This window comes from Excalfactoria chinensis, chromosome 24, assembly GCF_039878825.1.
Source record: "Excalfactoria chinensis isolate bCotChi1 chromosome 24, bCotChi1.hap2, whole genome shotgun sequence".
In the NCBI taxonomy this organism is placed as follows: domain Eukaryota; kingdom Metazoa; phylum Chordata; class Aves; order Galliformes; family Phasianidae; genus Excalfactoria; species Excalfactoria chinensis.
The window spans coordinates 866,162-882,990 of NC_092848.1; the positions used below are offsets into that span (position 1 = coordinate 866,162).

General features: G+C 66.0%; 3 protein-coding genes across 4 annotated transcripts; 1 reads left to right on the top strand and 2 right to left on the bottom strand.

Annotated features, from left to right (window-relative positions):
* Positions 1-42: 42 nt before the first annotated feature.
* GRB7 (growth factor receptor bound protein 7) lies at positions 43-5,035 on the bottom strand. Its single transcript, XM_072356419.1, has 15 exons — positions 4,990-5,035; positions 2,995-3,139; positions 2,768-2,912; positions 2,534-2,690; positions 2,314-2,435; positions 2,158-2,235; positions 1,806-1,943; positions 1,621-1,731; positions 1,403-1,501; positions 1,121-1,201; positions 914-1,030; positions 776-836; positions 584-671; positions 266-359; positions 43-189 (listed from the first exon to the last, which is right to left on the bottom strand). The coding sequence occupies exons 1-15, from the start codon at positions 5,033-5,035 to the stop codon at positions 43-45; spliced, it is 1,629 nt and encodes a 542-aa protein (XP_072212520.1).
* A 907-nt stretch (positions 5,036-5,942) lies between these two features.
* On the top strand, positions 5,943-7,658 carry MIEN1 (migration and invasion enhancer 1). The gene is made up of 4 exons (XM_072356420.1): positions 5,943-6,103; positions 6,293-6,390; positions 6,498-6,574; positions 6,678-7,658. Exons 1-4 carry the CDS (start codon positions 5,988-5,990, stop codon positions 6,759-6,761), a joined length of 375 nt encoding a protein of 124 aa, XP_072212521.1. The 5' UTR covers positions 5,943-5,987; the 3' UTR covers positions 6,762-7,658.
* Positions 7,659-7,851: 193 nt separating this feature from the next.
* On the bottom strand, positions 7,852-16,810 carry ERBB2 (erb-b2 receptor tyrosine kinase 2). 2 transcript variants are annotated; one of them, XM_072356418.1, is made up of 27 exons: positions 16,627-16,810; positions 14,382-14,533; positions 14,123-14,291; positions 13,575-13,712; positions 13,420-13,488; positions 13,026-13,138; positions 12,794-12,935; positions 12,594-12,710; positions 12,239-12,365; positions 12,077-12,150; positions 11,896-11,986; positions 11,529-11,728; positions 11,311-11,443; positions 11,129-11,219; positions 10,878-11,038; positions 10,754-10,801; positions 10,529-10,667; positions 10,335-10,457; positions 10,162-10,260; positions 9,903-10,088; positions 9,672-9,827; positions 9,519-9,594; positions 9,298-9,444; positions 9,121-9,218; positions 8,870-9,040; positions 8,479-8,734; positions 7,852-8,404 (listed from the first exon to the last, which is right to left on the bottom strand). In XM_072356418.1, the coding sequence occupies exons 1-27, from the start codon at positions 16,718-16,720 to the stop codon at positions 8,061-8,063; spliced, it is 3,714 nt and encodes a 1,237-aa protein (XP_072212519.1). In that variant the 5' UTR covers positions 16,721-16,810; the 3' UTR covers positions 7,852-8,060. The 2 variants fall into 2 exon arrangements, with proteins under 2 accessions (XP_072212519.1, XP_072212518.1); XM_072356417.1 differs by having other exon boundaries at positions 10,878-11,219.
* Between the last annotated feature and the right edge of the window lie 19 nt (positions 16,811-16,829).

A 16,829-nucleotide genomic window follows, 5' to 3' on the forward strand; every position in this document is an offset into this window, starting at 1 on the left:
TGCCATGCTGAGCCGTGCCAAGCCGTGCCGGTAGCGCCAGGCTCATAGGGCCACGCAGGTGCAGTAGTGCCGCAGTTTGCAGGGCAGGATGCCACGGTTGATCTGGTGGAACTCCACGAGCTGGATGAGGTCAGCAAAGCGTGTCTGTCCGTCGTCCATGGTGAAGTAGAGCCGCCCTTCCTCCTCACTCTGCCAGACAGGTGAGCATCAGGCCCAGCTGTCCCCCCCCCAGCCCCCATATCCCTCCCACAGCCATGGCACTCACTGGCAGGATGAGATAGTGCTTGACTTTCTGCAGGTGGCACAGGGACAGCACGAAGCCCTTGGGGTTACGCTGGCTCTCCCGCACCAGGAACACGCTGTGAGCCCCAGAGCAGAGTCACCCCAAAGCCCCCAGGGGCCCTGTGTGACCCCTCTGTCTCCCTCCACCTTGTGATCCTATCCCCCTCCCACTCACCCCAGCTCCAGGACCTCCCTATACCCCCTGCAAACCCTCTATGAGCTGTGGGACCCTGTGACCCCCCATGGGCTGTGTGCACCTCAGGGGTCCCTGATCCCCTCTACAACCCCCCCAGTTCTGTACCCATCCACCAGCCCCTGGCGGCCAATGAGCTGCTGGGTGTCCTCCCGTGAGATGCGCCCGTGGAACCACGGCTGGGTGCGATGGATGGCTGCAGGCAGAGGAGAGGGTCGTCAGGAGGGGACCCCCACCCACTCCAGGCAGGGACCCTCATATTGGGGGTCTCCATGCTCCTGCCCTATGGGCATTGCTCACCAGCACTGAGTGGGGAGCTCTGGCAGGCAGCAGGCAGGCTGTACCGGTGCGTTGTCTTCTTCTGTCCATGCAAAGCAAGCAGCAGAGTGAGCACACAGCAAGGAGGGGTCCCACTCCCAGCCCTTGCCCCCCACTCACCCTCCAGGCCTGCGCCTCCTCCAGCACTGCTGTCAGCACCTCGCTGGGGTTCTCAATCACCCGCCCTGTGCACCCTGAGAAGTCCATGGCCACCAGCGCGCTGTCTGACACACTCTGCTATGGGGACAGTGACAGTGAGCTCGGAGGATGGGGTGGGGGGCACCCCATGGGTCAGGGCTGCACCTGGAGGGGGTGGGGGGCGCTCACCAATGGTGTGGGGGTGATCCAGGGGTGCTGGCTCAGGCGCGCTTGTGCTTGCTGGTAGTTGCGGTAGAGCTGCATGCCATACTGGGGGTGCCCAGGGGGGGCATGGAGGTGTGAGTATCCCTCAGTGTCTCCCCACCGCCTCCCAGTACACTGCAGCATCCCCCAGCCTCACCCACTGCCCTCCCATCACCCCTCCAGCATCCCTCAGCATCCCACCATCTTCTCTTCAGCATCACTCTGGTACCTCCCGGTGCTTCCCAGTGCCCTCCAGCTGGAGCTCACCTTAAAGAGGCGGAATGCTGCCATCCAGCAGGTCCGACTCTGCTCATCCTCACTGCAGAGCAGCTTCAGGCCCTTCACCCCACTGCGCACCTTGTAGGGCTGCAGGGAGAAGCCAGATCCATTACAGAGAAGCCCCCCAGGTCTCCCCACATCCCTGTCACCCCTCGGTGGGCAAAGACCCTCTGTAGAGCTGGGTAGGGTGCCCAGAAGGGTCGCACCTTGATGCAGAACCCAAACTCAGTGGGTGTCCCATAGTGCTTCTTGCCCTGTGTCACGTAGTAGATGTTGGACTCGGTGAGGTCGGCGAAGTACTGCAGGTGCCGGGGGTCCTGGGGCCGGGGAGGGGGCATCAGGGGCTGCCCCCACTGCCTTCAGGCTTGGGGTGCCCTTGGTTGCAGCTCACCTTGGACGTGCCCTTGGTGGAGTAGTAGAGCCCAGAGCGGCGCAGAGAGAAGTAGAAACGCTTCCAGACCTTACGACTGGCCTCACGCAGCTGCAGGAAGCCCTGCACCTCGGGGCAGCTCCCAGAGTTCAGGAAGTTCTGGGGGGAAACAGGGGCTGAGGGATGACCAAACACAGCGGGGCCTCATGGCATGGATCGGTCCCCATGCCAAAGCTGGATCCCAGCGTCATGTTTGGGTCCACGGAGTGACCCCCATGTCACAGCAGGGTTCCCATGGCACCATTGGTTCCCTTTGTCGTGGTTGTGTCCCCATGGCTTTGTTGAGTCCTCAAGGAGCCCAGTGCCACCGTACCTGGATGAGCTCCGAGTGCGCCATGCTCTTGTTCGCCTCCAGACAGCTGGACACCATCACCTCGGGGAAGAGGGACTGCTGGGGGGGACAGGAGGGTCAGGGGACACCCGTGGCTCCCTATGGGGCACAGGGGTCCTTGTGTTGTGGCTCACGTACCGCGTTGCTCTTGAAGAGCTCGTACTTGGCAAAGTTCTTGCGGAAGACGAAGCGACTGTCGGCCCCGAGGGGCCACGCGCTCTGCACCTCCACCACCGACTCGTGGTCCTCCAGGCAGCGCTCTGTGGGGACAGGGGCTCAGCGGGGGCCGTGCCGTGCCGTGCTGCACCGTGCCATGCTGCACCGTGCCATGCTGCACCGTGCTGTGCCGTGGGCTCACCCAGTGCCAGGTGCTGGTGCAGCTCCACCAGGGCCCAGCTGTGGTCGTACAGCGCGTGCGTCCTCTGCACCAGCATCTCGCAGAGCTGCCGTGCCGTTGTGCCCGCTGACACCTCCAGCGAGCGGCACGACCCGTCCTCACTGAACACCTTCACCAGCTGCGGGACCGTGGGGGGGGTCAGTTATCCTGCAGGGGATCCCAGGAGCCCCCCCAGACCCACCACAGGGCACTCACGTGACAGGCGCCTTCACGGGGTGGTCCCTGCCCGCCGGGGGGGCTGTTGAGGATGGGTGAATTGGAAGGGCTGCAGAGCTCGGGGAAGGGGTTGGGGATGTTGGGCAGTGATGAGGCACGTGGCTCCTCCTCTGACAGCGGCCGGCTGTGGGGCAGAAAAGGGCTGAGCCCCCCGTCCGCCCCCCCAACCCAACCCCACACCGCAGGGCTGAGCCCCTCGCACCCACCTGCTGCTGTGGATGAAGAGGGGCTGCGAGCGGCGCAGGTCAGTGGCGGGCGGCCCCTCGCCCACATCCCCCTCCTGCTCCACGCTGCCCACCCCGGGGGGGTCCCGGATGCAGCTCAGCTGGGCCCCCCCGTCCATGGCATCATCTGAGGGGCAAAGAATGGGGGCTGCAGCTGGTTCCCACCCCAGTGGGGTTTCATTGATGCTCAGATGAGTGGTGTGAGTCAGCGTGGGGGTGACTCAGCACCGCTCCACCTGCCCCCTCAGCACCCCTGGCTCCTGCCCACCGCCGGGGGGCTGCGTGCTGCCGGTGCAGCCCAAAGAGTTGGCACCGCAGCGAAGGGCACAGCTCCATATGAGACAATGGAGAATCTCCCACGCCTCCACTTCCCACTGGGAAGCGCTACGGTGCTCCAGCATCACCAGTGGGGGATCGGTGTTGCCGAGGCGGTGGGTGAGGAGGGCTGAACGGAGCCAAACCGGGCTGAACTGAACCAAGCGGGATGAACCGAACTGAGCCAAGCCGGGCTGTGCCGGGGCGAAGCGCGCCGTGTTGTGTCGGGATGAGCCGCGCCGTGAGCACCGCGTCGGCAGAACCGTCATCACGGCGCGGTACGACCCAGCCCAGCCACCTCCTCGGGGCCGGACAAACCAGTTCTGGAGGCCGCTCCCAGCTCCACCTCACCGTGCTGGCATCCGCAGCGCCGGGGCCGGGGGCGAGGAGACGGAGACCGCCGTGGGAACGGCCCCCCGCCGCGCCGCCCTCGCCCGTGGCCCCGCGCCCGCTGCCGGCACCGCACATGCAGGGGATGCGGGGACGCGGCGCTGCGCCAGGGGACCCCGGTCGGTTCGGCGCAGCTCAGCATGGCCTGGCACGGCTCGGTGCGGGTTGGCATGGCCTGGCACGGCTCGGCACGCACTGCCCGGGACAAGCAGAAGCAAGCAAAGCCCGGCGCGGCGGTGCGGCCGTCCGGCACGCGGCACACGGAACACACGCGCGTGTGGCACGGCGCCGTGCCGGTGGCGCTCGGGGTTAATCATTCACCCGCAGCCGCTCCATCCTCACTTCCCGATGGTGATGGTGTGGGATCCAAGTCCACGGCCGGGCGGGCACCGGGGGGGGGGGGGGGCCCTGCCTGCGTGGTGCCACAGCACCGTGGCACTGAGATGTACGGGGCCAACACCGTCCCCATCCCCAGCCCTGTCCCACCCCCATCCCCATCATTATCCCAGCCCCGTCCCACTGCTCTGTTCCCTCACCCCCAAACCCCTCCAGCTCTGGGTGTTGTGGGCTTGGTGTCCCTGCGTAGACCTCACAAAGGTGTTGGGGGTGTGGATGGGGACCCCACAGAGCCCAGCCCCTCACCATGGCCTCAGGTTACCCCGACCTGGTGGCTGCGGCGGGGGGGTGACAGCAATGGGGGGACATGGAGTATCCCTGGGGTTTGGGGCAAAGGGAGGGCCTTAGGGCTATGGGGTGGGGGGAGCAGGGCCACTGGGGTTAAGGGAAAGGGTGCCAGGGATGTGGGGCAGGGGGGTGGGGGTCACTGTACTGTATCCCATAGGGTCAACAAAGTCAAGGGTTGGTTCCAAGGGCTACAACAGTTATGGGGCAATACTCCCAGGATTGTTGGTATTAAGGGATGGGGTCTGAGGGCCGCCAGTGTTAAAGGAATAGGATCTCAGGGCCACCAGGAGGAAAGAGTGGGATCCCAGGGCCACCTGCGTTATAGGGCACAGTTCCCAGGGCTCCATCCTATGGGCTGGGGTTGGAGGGTCACCAAGGCTATAGGGTCCCATGGGCTGCAGGTGAGGGCCCGGTGGGTGCCGGTGCCGTAGAACTGGGATTCCTGCTGCTACGGGGTGTCGGCGGCAGAGGAGGAAGAAGAGGAGCCGGGAGGAAGACAGGAGGAAAAGGGCCGGGATGGGGGAGATGGGAGCAGCAGCCGGTGGTCCAACAGCACAGGGACCCCCCCCCCCTTAACCCCTCTCCTACCTGCAGAGCTCGCCGCTTCCTGCCGCCCTCCCGCCGGACCGGGCATTCCTGTTTTTCCCCGGCTTTATCTACCTGCGCCAGCGCCCGCCCCCGCCTGACATCACCGCACCGGGGCGGCCGCGGCCCCACAACGGCCCCACGTTGGCCCCCACCCCGCCATGGGAACGACGCAGCTTTTGGTCCCAATGGGGATGGGGAGTTTCCTACAGTGCACTGGGGTGACCCCGAGGCCGGACAAGATGTGGGGCAGAGGAGGGTGGGATGCAGGATGGGGGGGGGTGTCATCCCCTGCCCACCTCTGCCCCGTGGGACGGGCAGCCAAAGGTGTGGGGTGAGACCCCCTCAGTGGGAGCCATGTGTGGGGGGCTGGATTAGGGGTGGGGGTCCCCAGTGGCATCTATGGGGGTCTCCTGGGCGATATGTAGGGCACACATGGCTGGAGATGCACTGAGGGTGCCCATGGGGTCTCCATGGGGAATGTGGGGTCCCAGTGGGGCCCAGGGGTGCCCCCGTGGATTTGGGGGCCTGCCCCATAGGAGACAAAGGGGATCCCTGTGGGGTCCTGGGGGTCCCCAAGGGTCACCGAGTGCCCAGAGGGGGTCCCCACAGGGTTTCCCTCCACGGAGAATCCCGGGGGTCCCGTGGGGGTCCCGTGAGGGTCCTGTGGGGCTGTGGGTCACACTGTGAGGGTCCCATAACAGGGAGGTCTGCGGGGGTCCCACAGGTGCAGGGCAGGCTCTGTGGTTCTGTGCGCATCGTCGTGGGGCTGTGGGACAACCGGAGGGTCTCTGTGTCCCCAGGGGGTCTCTGTGTCCCCACTGGGTCCTTTTGCGACCCCACGCCCCGCAGGGGGCAGCATGATGTCCCGTGCAATGCGTCCCTCCCACCAGCAGAGGGCGGTGGCGCAGCGGGAGTGGAGCAGACGAGAGGGCGGTGTAGAGCGGCCGGAAGCTCCGTGTCACGTGGCGGCACCCGGAAGCGTCGGCAGTGGGGCGGCCATGAGCAGCGGCGGAGGCGACGGAGCGGCGGTTGCTGGGACTGAAACGGAGAGCGGTGATGGCTTCGGTTCCGGTTCCGGTTCGGAGCGGCGGGTCCACATCATGGTGGAGTATTGGTGAGGGCCCCGCCGCCTCTGGGGGGGGGGGGGTAGGGAGGGGTCTGAGACGGGATGGGGGAGGGCGGGGGGCTGCGGCCTGTATGTGCGGCCTGTATGTGGGGCCTGTATGTGCGGCCTGTATGTGGGGCGGGGGGTCGGGCTGTGGGTTGGGGGGTGTTGAGCTTTGGGGCCCGTTCCCACCCACAGCGAACCCTGCGGCTTCGGGGCCACCTACGAGGAGCTGGCGAGCGCCGTGCGGGAGGAATATCCCGACATCATGATCGAGTCCCGCCTGGGGGGCACCGGTGAGAACCGGGGGGATCCGGGGGGTCTCGGGGTTGTTTCCCCGCCCTGCTGTGTTTGGGGATGGGAGCTGAGTTGGGTCGCAGCTGATTCTCCCTCTGTTTCCAAGGAGCCTTTGAGATTGAGATCAACGGGCAGCTGGTTTTCTCCAAGCTGGAGAACGGAGGCTTCCCCTACGAGAAGGATGTGAGTAACACAACGTGGCGCCCCCTGGGCTGGGTGGGCTCAGCCTTGTGGGGCAGCTGAGACCCACACGTGTCTTCCCCCCCCCCCATCTCCATCTCCACAGCTGATAGAAGCGATCCGCAGAGCCAGGAATGGGGAACCGCTGCAGAAGATCACCAACAGCCGCCCCCCCTGCACCATCCTGTAGCCCTGCACCTGCTGGGGGTCTCCTGTCCCCTCCTCAGCACCCCCCTGTGCTGCTGCCCGGTAACTCCCTGCACCCCTGGGGTTGTTGGGAGGGGAGCTGTCATGGTGCTGCTGTCACTGGTCCAGCTCTGCCCGTCCCCTGAGGCCACATTCACACCACACATGGGCTGTAATTGTGGCACTGCTCCCCTCCTGCCCCTCCTTCCATCAGCAGCACAGGGGGGGGGTCTCATTCTCAGCCCCTGGGGGGGTTTGGGGCACAGCCCCCGCTGCTCCCTGCCCTGTGCAGCCAGTGCAGCCCAGCCCAAGCTGATTGTCAGAGGGGACGTGGCTGCTTCAGGGTTCCCAAAGGTTTATGCAGAGGAACGTAAACTTGAGCGTGGTTCGTTAATGATTACAGCTTCTCTGATCACTGTTTAAACAGGTATGAGGGCAGCGGGGACCGGCCGGCCATGGGAAGCCCTGCTTGGCTCTGTCCCCACAGCCCCGGGGTTCATTTAACAGCCACCAGCTTCCCCTGCTGCCCTGTTCCCAGGCTCCCAGCTCTCACCCTCCCCACGTAATGACTCTGCCCTTTGCCACGGGGCAGCTGAGCCCAGGGCGGTGTGGCAGAGCTTTGGTGGCCATCCCCTATTTATTATGTACTGTCTGTGCGCCCCGTGGCCCAGTGCTGAATAAAAGGATGGAGGTAAACACTATCCCCAGCCGCCCCGTTCTTGGCTGTCAGGGCTTTCCCAGTGCTGCAGATGGAGGAGATGGGAGCAAACCACGCAGACAAAGCGGAGTAGTAGAAAAAAAAACAAAACCATGTACAATGATCAAATATACATCCAGGTGTGACACCGTCAGCTTCGCAGGAAGCCAACAGGAGCCCAGGCAGCTTCGTGTCCACCTGCTCAGTGCAAGTCAATGTGTCCAGCGCAGCTGGGCGCCGGTGGGGAGGGGGCTGGGGGGGCACAGTGGTGGTGGAGGCTCTGGGACAGCGGCAGCGTGGCACGGGTGTATGGTGATGAGTAGCAATGTGATGGGGCTCCTGGTCCTGTGCTGGTTGGGGTGATGCTGCTTCCTTCTTCCTCCAGGAACCATGTGGGGTTTGAGCATCCATCTCAGTCGGGCTTTGGGGCTCCTTTTGGGGGTCCTCTGTGCCCACCCCTGTGCCGCTGCACTGTCCCACTGGGCTCTCCAGTATAGGGCACCCCCATTGCAGAGGGGACAGTCCTGCCCCCACATCCACCGCCGGCCTCATGCCGTCCCTCCTCAAGCTGCCTTGGTGAAAGGGGGGTCTGTAGGTGGCCCTGCCCTACACAGCCACGTCCTCAGGCTCGGCCAGACCCAGGTACTCCGGGTTCTCAGCTGCCGGTGTGGAGCTGGGGCCACCCTCAGGGCTCCCAGCTTTGGGGGGTTCCTGGTTCCAGTAGTAGGGGTTGTCGAAGGCCTGGCTGAAGGCACTGGGGACCGGCAGCCCTGGGGGGGCCAAGTACTCGGGGTTCTCCACGGCGTGGCCAAAGGGCCCCAGGAAGGGGTGCTTGGTGTCCTTGATGAGCCCATTCTTGCCTTGGTGGCCCTTGGGTTTGTCTGGTGGGGATGGTGGTGCACAGGGGTGCCGGGGGGGTGACGGCAGCTCCCCAGCCTGGTTCACGTACTCTGCAGGGAAAAGGGATGTCAGCAGCCAAACAGGGTCCTTGCCCCCCCCTCCCCAGGGTCCCATATTGCCCTACCTGGCATAGTGGCATGGGGGGCTGGGGTGGTGAAGCCCTCAGGGTCCAGGCCCTCGCTCTCATCACCTGGCAGTGCGGTGGGGTCCTCGCTGTACCGTGTGGCTGGGGGGCTCGGCAGGGCTCCCTTGGCCCCAACATCCACCTCCAGAGCCTCTGGCACAGGGCACTCTGGCCCCTCCACCAGACTCTGCGGTGGGAAGGGGAAAGCGGCTGATTCCTCGCCCTCTGTTGTATCAGCTGGGGTCTCTGCTGTGCTCTGAGGAGGCAAAAGGGCTCGGAGTCAGGCACGGTGCTGTGGGGTTGCATGGGGTCCGTGGGGTCTCCGGGTAGCATTAGAGAACTTGCACCCTGTGAACCCCATAGCAACACAATGCCCCAGGTTGGCCCTTACCCGCGTGGAGGAGATGCGGCTGCGGTAGGCGGTGGAGGTCTCAGCACTGAAGAAGCCCTGGTGAGGGACCAGGTACTCCTCAGCATCCACCAGGTCGTCCATGTCCTCCTCCTCCAGCAGTGCCCGGTAGAAGGTGCTGTCCATGTTGCTGGGCAGCCCAATCATGTCGTTCTGGGGGTGAGGGGAGGCTGTCAGTGCCCATTGGGGCAATGCTGAAGGCGAGACCCCCCCCCCCCCCCGAGACCCCATACCTGGATGACCACGAAGCGTTGGGGGTCGCGGGCCATGCGGGAGAACTCGGTGACCAGCTCACGGAACTTGGGCCGGCACTCGGAGTCGATCATCCAGCCTGGGGCAAAGCCGAGCACCGTGAGGGCGGCATTGGGGTCCCGGCCACCACGTCCCCATGTCCCCCCCCCCCCACTCACATTTCACCATGATCATGTAGACGTCGATGGTGCAGATGGGCGGCTGCGGCAGCCGCTCGCCTTTCTCCAGCAGGTCGGGGATCTCGCGTGCCGGGATCCCATCGTAAGGTTTTGCCCCAAAGGTCATCAGCTCCCACACGGTGACACCTGGGGACATGGGAACGTGGGGTAAGTGCTGGTTTGGGACTCCCTGCCCCATTGCAGCCAGCACTGGGACGCACCGTAGCTCCAGACATCGCTCTGGTGGGTGAAGCGCCGGCGCAGGATGGACTCCAGCGCCATCCACTTGATGGGGACCTGGGTGGGTGGAAGGAGGGGTGAGCGGGACCCTCAGGGGACACCGCGCTCCCTGTCGCCCCGTCCCCCCGTCCCACCTTGCCCCCATCAGCGTGGTACTCGGTCTCGTCGATATCAAGCAGCCGTGCCAGCCCAAAGTCGGTGATTTTGACGTGGTTGGGGCTCTTGACCAGGACGTTGCGAGCAGCCAAGTCACGGTGCACCAGCCGCACCTCCTCCAGGTAGCTCATCCCCTGGGCAGCAGCTGTTAAGCCCCATAACTGCATCCCCCCGCAGCCCCCAAACCCCCCAGCAGCCCCCACTCCTACCTTGGCGATCTGCACACACCAGTTGAGCAGGTCCTGGGAGCCGATGCGGTCTTTGTTCTCCCTCACGTAGTCCAGCAAGCAGCCATAGGGCATCAGCTGCGTCACCAGCTGCACCGTGGAGGTCAGGCAGATGCCCAGCAGCCTCGACACGTAGGGGCTGCCCACCCCAGCCATCACGTAGGCTTCCTGCAGGCAGCATGGACAGGAGGTCAGGTTGGCACCGACTCCCCAGCCCCGTGCCCGCCTCCACTGCACTCACATCCAGGATCTCCTTGTTGGCTTTGGGTGAGGTGTTCTCCCGCAACACCTTGATGGCCACCGGGATCTTCACGCTCTCCCCATCGGGGATCCAGATGCCCTATGGGGGGTGGAGGGTCAGTGAGTGAGGACACAGATGGTGCCATCCCACTGACTGTGCCTCTCACCCCTCACCTTATAAACGGTGCCGAAAGCACCGGAGCCCAAAACCTTCACTTTCTTCAGCTCCGTCTCCTTGAGGATGCGCATCTGGGCTTGGTTGGGGAGGGCCCCGCTGGGTGTCAGCGGCTCCACCAGCTGTGAAGGACAGGTGGGTGAGGATGGACAACACTCTGAGTGCTCCCCCTGGGCTCATCCAGCGCCCCCACCTCAGTTTCCTGCAGCAGCCGCCGCATGGTGTGCTTCCTCTCCTGCTGCCGCCGGCGCTTGACGCAGACGACGGTGATGAGCAGAAGGACGACGACCAGCAGAGCCCCCACCACACCAGCAATGATGGATGTCACCTGGCTGCAGGAAGGGAGGTGACAAGGGACGTGGGGATGGGGTCACCCTCTGATGCTCCCCCATGAGAGTGGGGATACCCATGGTGGTACCTTGGCTTCTGGTCCACGGGGCAGCCGTCCTCATCCCGGATGGTGCACCTGAAAGGAGACAGGGTGGGTGAGCATCCCACAGCCCCCCCCAGCACACACGTACCTGGGCACGGTGTGTACTCACGAGTGGGTGCAGTTGGTGGGGCAGAGCTGGCAGACCCCCTCCTCGTCTGGGTACTTCCAGATGGGCACAAAGGAGGCATCCACCTTCACCCCGCTGGGGCAGCGCCGCACACACTGCTGCCCATCCTTATAGTGCGCGCACGCCACGCACTGATCCGCATCCTGCAGGGTGGGGGGCAAGGAGGGATATGGGGTGAGGGACCTGGCAGCAGTGACACCCCCATGCTGGTGTCCCCACGTCCCCGTGCTCACCGATCCAAAGCAGGTCTCGGTGCCGTTCTGTGGCTGGCACTCAGGGTGGCAGGGCAGGCAGCGTGTGCCATTGGTGTGCTCCCGGATGGTGCTGTGGGATGGTGGGAATGGGATGGGGTTGGGGTTGATACAGAGCAGTGTCCCCCTCCCCCTGCTGGGCTCAGCCCGACCCCATTGCTCACCCATCCAGCAGGTTGCAGGAGGCCACGCACTCCTGGCCCCGCAGGAAGCGCTCACAGGAGACACACTGTGTGGGGCCGGGCCCCCAGCAATGCCCGTGGGCACAGAGGTGGAAGCACACCAGGCCCTCGCTCTCTGGGGAGATCAGGCACAGTGTTACCCCCAGCCCAGCTCCAGGGAGCACAAGGACTGGGGGTGGGTTTGGGGGGTGGTTCCTCACCACACAGCTCGGGGGCTTTGTTGTGGGTCTGGAAGAGGTGCTGGCGGGGGTGGCGGAAGATGCTGTCCCATGGAACCTTCTGGAGGAAGCAGAGCTGGGGGTTGTGATGGATGAGCACCATCCCGCTGCTGATCTCCTGCAGAGCACGCAGCCCCAGCGCCCGCACCGCCAGGTCCCGCAGTGTCAGCGAGTAGGCACCGCTGCCAAGACACAGCCAGGTGAGCACCCACATCAGCCCTGGGTCACCCATCACATCCCCTTTAGGTCCCCATCCCCTTTAGGTCCCCATCCCCTTTAGGTCCCCATCCCCTTTAGGTCCCCATCCCCTTTAGGTCCCCATCCCCTTTAGGCCCCCATCCCCTCTCACTTGTGCAGCACACGGCCACGGATGACACGCAGGTTCTGGAAGACTCCCAGGTCGTCCATGTCGGGTGGCCAGGCAGCAATGTACAAATAGCCTGGGGGAGGGAAGGGGGGGGACACAAGTGTAAGCACTGCTCGTTTTGTGCCCTCAGCTCAGGGATGTGTCCCCATCCCTGTGCACTCACCCGTCAGCTCCTCCAGGCTTTCAAAGACCGAGAGCAGCTGGGGGTCCAGGGGGGCTGTGTTGGTGCTTGGGTCACTGGAGGAGGTAGGAAAGGGGGCGTTTGTGGGGCTGTGTGTGGGGGGGTCCCCATGGTTCCATCTGGGATGGGGTGTGCAGTGCTTACCCAGCAAAGGTCTCGGGCAGGAAGGCCAGGCTGCCGAAGATCTTGGTGCAGCCAGCAAAGTGCCGGATGTTGGAGGCATTGACAGCACGGACACCCTTGAGGAAATCCACCCCCAGCCCGTAGCACACTGTGGGGGGGCAGAGAGGGGATGGCAGATGCACCAGGACCCCCCCCCCCCAAAAGCGCTGCCTGCCCGGCCCCATTCTGCAGCCCCCAAAGGGCACCGCAGCCCCTTTGCTCTGCTGGATCCCCAGGGGTTCTCCAGCACCGCCCCAGTGCTGTAGAGCTTCCCAGTCAATAGCAGCCCCCCAGGACCCCCCCAGCTGCACAGCCAGGACCCCTCCTGGGCGCTCACCCTCTGGGCAGGGTTTGCTGCACTTCTCACACTTCTGCACGTTGTTGACTGTCACCTCCTGACTGTTCTGAGGGCAGACGAGGGTGCAGGAGCCCACCTCTGTGGCAAGGTAGTTATCTGGGGGGGGGAGGGGGGGGGATGGGATGGTCAGAGCTGGGTAAGGAGGTGCTCAGACCCCTCCCCACCGTCCCTGCACTCACAGGGGCACTGGCTGACACAGCTGGCACCGAAGGTGTAACGCCCATCACGGTTGGGCACCGACTCGAAGGTGTCAGAGTTGTAGATGACGAGGGGGGGGCAGTGCAGCTCACAGATCCCGCTCCGGTTAAAGTTCAGACAGGCCTGGGGATGGGGTGGGGGGGGATCCAGCCATCAGCCCCCCTGTGTTTGGGGGAGACCCCTGCCCAAACCCCCCCCCCATCCCATGCCCACCAGGCAGTCGGAGTGCTTGGGGCCGGTGCAGCCCGCAGCACATTGCTCGTGGCAGCAGTCTGTTGGCTTTGTTCCCTTACAGCGTGGGCACCCGTGGCAGATGCTGTTGGTCACTGCAGGAGGGAAAGGGGGTTACAATGGGATGGGGACCCCAACCCTAAAAGGAGTGGTAAGGGGCTGTGGGGTAGGTGGCATCCCAAAGGTATATAGGGAAGGGATTCTGGGAAGCTCCGGAGAAGGGGTTTGTGGACAAGGGGAGATGTGGAGCATGGTGATGGGGGGGCACAAGTGGAGGACCCCAAGGTGGGGTTCTGGGTGCTACATAGGGTGAATGGAGCAGCAACGTGGAACTTCTATAGGGGTTCTTATGGGATCCAGGCAGCCCCATACTCACAGGTCTGGCAGTCCTGTTTGCTCTCGCCCCAGCAGTGCCCTTCAGCACACAGCGCCCGGCACTCGGGACCTGCAGGGGGATGGATGGCATCAATAGGGAGCTGGGGAGGGTGGCAGCCCCCAACCCACCCACCTCTTATACCCCCCCTCTTATACAGGTGCGGCTGCGGGTGCTCTCCACATGGATCTCAGTGCGCAGCTCGTTGTGCCGGTGGAAGATGTCGGTCCACAGGATGGTCTCCTGGAAGCAGAGCTGGGGGTTCCCCTCGATGCGTACCCCCCCTTTCAGGATCTCTGTATGTTGATGGGGGGGGGGGGAATGAAAGAGCTGCCATCAGTATGGGGGGCACATAGGGACACCCGACCCCACACAGCAACTTGGAGTCCCCTCACAGAGACTAAAAGGGCTGCAGGGGGATCTACTGGGGGTGCAGGGATAGGACGGGGTTTTAAGCTAAAAGAGGTGAGATTTAGGTTAGACATTAGGAAGAAATTCATTGCTATGAGGGCACTGTGAGTACCCCATCCCTTAGCAGTGCTCAGGTCCAGGGTGGTGGGCACCGGGCTGTGGGAGGGGTCTCTGTGACATGGGGTGGGGATGGATGGGGTTTGGGGGCATTCAACGTGGTGATTCGATACCCCAGCCCTACTCACGGACCTGCAGCCCCCACGGGGCGGGGACCCTCTATCCATACGCCCCCTACCTGTGAGCTGCCGCATGCCGAGCTGCCGCAGCCCCACATTGCCCAGCACGGCCAAGGCGTAACGCTCCTGGAAGAGCTGCGTCCCACGGATGATTCGCAGCCCCTGCAGCCCCACGGCGCTCACTTGGTTCTCAGCGATCAGCACGTAGCCCTGCACCTCCTTGATGTCCTGCAGGGGGTGGGGGGTGGGCACGGCGGTGAGACCCCCAGGTCCCCCCCCAACCCCTTCCCGGTGCCACTTGTCCCCCAATCCTCGCACCTGGAGGAAGGCGGTGTCGGCGCCGGGGGGCAGGTAGGTGAGCTCCAGGTTGCCCTGCACCACCTGGCAGCCCTGGTAGAGGTGCCGCAGGGTCTCGTAGTGGCTCTCGGGGCTGGAGGGCTGCAGCAGCTTCATGTCGGTACCGGTACACACTGCGGGGATGGATGGAAGGGGTCAGCCGAGGCCGGCCGTGCCGTCGCCCCCGCGGGATCCGGCCGCAGGAAACGCTGCGGCTGCTGACGGTTATCGGCTCCCAAAAACTTCCGATGGGTTTCCGATGGGCTTCCTGAGCGGCCCCCGCGTGTGATGTGGGGACGAGGGAAGCACGGGGATACACGGGGATGCACGGGGATACACGGGGATACACGGGGACGCGGACCCCCAGCTCCCACCGCAGCGCCGCCGCCCCCACGTCGGCACGCAGCCACGACCCCCCCCCCGAGTGTCCACGTCCAGCACCGGGCGGGCCCAGAGGCTGAACGCCGCCCCGGCCCCTCAGCCCGCACCGGGCTCAGCCCGGGGGGCCCCGAGCGGGGCGGGGGCCGCGGAGCAGGAATGCGGTGCCCACGCCGCCGGGGGGTGGGGGAGAGCCCAGACAACACGCGATTGTTGAGCGGCGACGGATGGCCGCGTCCCACGGCCGCCTCGCTCCGATCCCCCCCCGACCCACCAACTCCCCGCGCGTGGCGGTGGGTCCGGGAGGGGCGAACTGCGGTGAGTCACGGCGATGGGGTGGCCCGGCCCGGCCGCGGCGTCCCGCCGGGAACCGCCTTTTCAGGTCGGGCGTGTTTGGGGAGCGAGCGCGGTGACGCAGGCACGGCCCGGCCCCGGCACGCCCGCGGCCCCCGGCGCCCAACGCCACGCGGGACGGACCCCCCCCCCCATTGCCCCGATATGGGCTTTGGGGCTGGGGTCCCACCGCATCCCTCGAGACCCCCCCGTGCCGAGGAGCCCCCCGTGCCGAGGTGCCTCTCTTTGAGCGGGGTCACCGCGTTGTCCCCGTCGTCCCGTCTCTCTTTGGTCGCCCCCAACGCCGCCCCCGGGGGTCACTGCGGCGGGGGTTGGGGCCGCTCCGCTCTGCCCTCCGTGCAGGGGGGGCCGCGCGGCGTCTGAGTGACAACCCCCCGCTGCCGGCAGCTGCCACGAGGCCGTGGGACAAACCGGGCTGCTGCCGCCCCCCGCGACCCCGACCTCGGTCCGCTGCGGGGCCGCCGAGGTGGGGAAACGGCCCCCAACGTCCAGAAGGGGGATCCGTGTCCCTGGGCTCGGAGCTGCCCGTGCGGACGGGGAGGTGGGTCTGACCGCCGCCAGCTGCCCCCAGCCCGGAGGGAACGGCCCCGCCGAGCGGCCAAAGCTCAAGGTCTGCTCCACCTGCTGCGTGCGGGCACGGGATGCCCACGGCGCTGCCAGGACCGAGGGAAGGCGGGGGGGGATGGAGCCCAGATCGGTCCCGGTGCCACCGCCGTCCCGGGGCTGGGGCTGCGCTGGGTACAGCGACGTGTCACCGCTCGGAGCTCGGCTCATGGGGCGATGGGGACCCACCGAGACCCCGCTTTGTGCCCCGGGATCCCCACACAGCTCGGGGATGGCGGCGGGGCGATGCCCGTCCCGGCTCCGGTCGAGGCCCCGCGGCGCTGGATCCTGCCCCGGCTGCTCCCGGTCGGGCCGGGCAGGGCGCGGCACCTCGAGAATGTGGATGGGAGCGACCGGCGGGGACGCACCCGCCCGCCCACCCGCACCGTGAGGCGCCGCCGCCGCCCCGGGGCCCCTCCGCGCCCCGAAACCATCTCCATTAGACGGGGATGGGGGGGGGGGGGCTGTCCCGGTGGTTGGGGGGGTCTGTCCCGGTTGTGTCGGCGCAGCGACCGCGGGACCCCCGAGAGCGGATCCAACCGCGGTGCGGACGGGGCTGTGATCATCTCGGGGTCCCCAAACCCTCCTGGGGGCACCGGGGGGAACCGGGGGGGAACCGGGGGGTTCAACGAGCGGTGCTGCCGCCCCCGGCCCCGCGTGGGAACGGCGAGAGGGCGGTGCTGCCCACGGCGGGGAGGTGGCGGGGGGGTAACCGGGACGGTTCGGGGGAGGGGGGGGGTGTAAAGTCACTTATAAACGCGGAGCTCCCGCAGCCCCGTTACCCCCCGGCTCCATCCGTTACCCCCCGGCCCTTCCGCTCCCCCCGCACAGCTCCGTCCCGACTCCCGCCGCCCCCCGTTGTTCCCCCCGCTGCCCGTCGGGGCGGACCCACCTTCGGTGGCGGCGGCGTCGGGGCAAAGCGCGGCGAGCAGCAACAACAACAAGAACGGCCCGGTGCGCAGCGGGCGGCCCCGGGGGGCGCTCATGGCGCTCAGTGCCGGTTCCGGCCCATGGCTCCGCTCCGGCCGCTCCGGGAAAGTTTGCGCCGCGCTCCCGGGCTCCACCTCGCGGGGACGCGCCGCGTTCCTGGCAGCG

Excerpts from the sequence above, each read along its gene's own strand:
- ERBB2 (XM_072356417.1), bottom strand. The coding sequence starts at position 16,720 with ATGAGCGCCCCCCGGGGCCGCCCGCTGCGCACCGGGCCGTTCTTGTTG. Across the intron at positions 9,595-9,671 it reads ACCACGCTGATGGGGGCAAG|GTCCCCATCAAGTGGATGGC; the intron begins GTGGGACGGGGG and ends CCACCCACCCAG. Across the intron at positions 8,405-8,478 it reads CCCCCATGCCACTATGCCAG|AGTACGTGAACCAGGCTGGG; the intron begins GTAGGGCAATAT and ends TTTTCCCTGCAG.
- GRB7 (XM_072356419.1), bottom strand. The coding sequence starts at position 5,035 with ATGCCCGGTCCGGCGGGAGGGCGGCAGGAAGCGGCGAGCTCTGCAG. Across the intron at positions 1,732-1,805 it reads CCACCAAGGGCACGTCCAAG|GACCCCCGGCACCTGCAGTA; the intron begins GTGAGCTGCAAC and ends CCCCGGCCCCAG. Across the intron at positions 360-583 it reads CGCCAGGGGCTGGTGGATGG|CGTGTTCCTGGTGCGGGAGA; the intron begins GTACAGAACTGG and ends TGGGGCTCACAG.
- MIEN1 (XM_072356420.1), top strand. The coding sequence starts at position 5,988 with ATGAGCAGCGGCGGAGGCGACGGAGCGGCGGTTGCTGGGACTGAAACG. Across the intron at positions 6,104-6,292 it reads CACATCATGGTGGAGTATTG|CGAACCCTGCGGCTTCGGGG; the intron begins GTGAGGGCCCCG and ends TCCCACCCACAG. Across the intron at positions 6,391-6,497 it reads GTCCCGCCTGGGGGGCACCG|GAGCCTTTGAGATTGAGATC; the intron begins GTGAGAACCGGG and ends TCTGTTTCCAAG.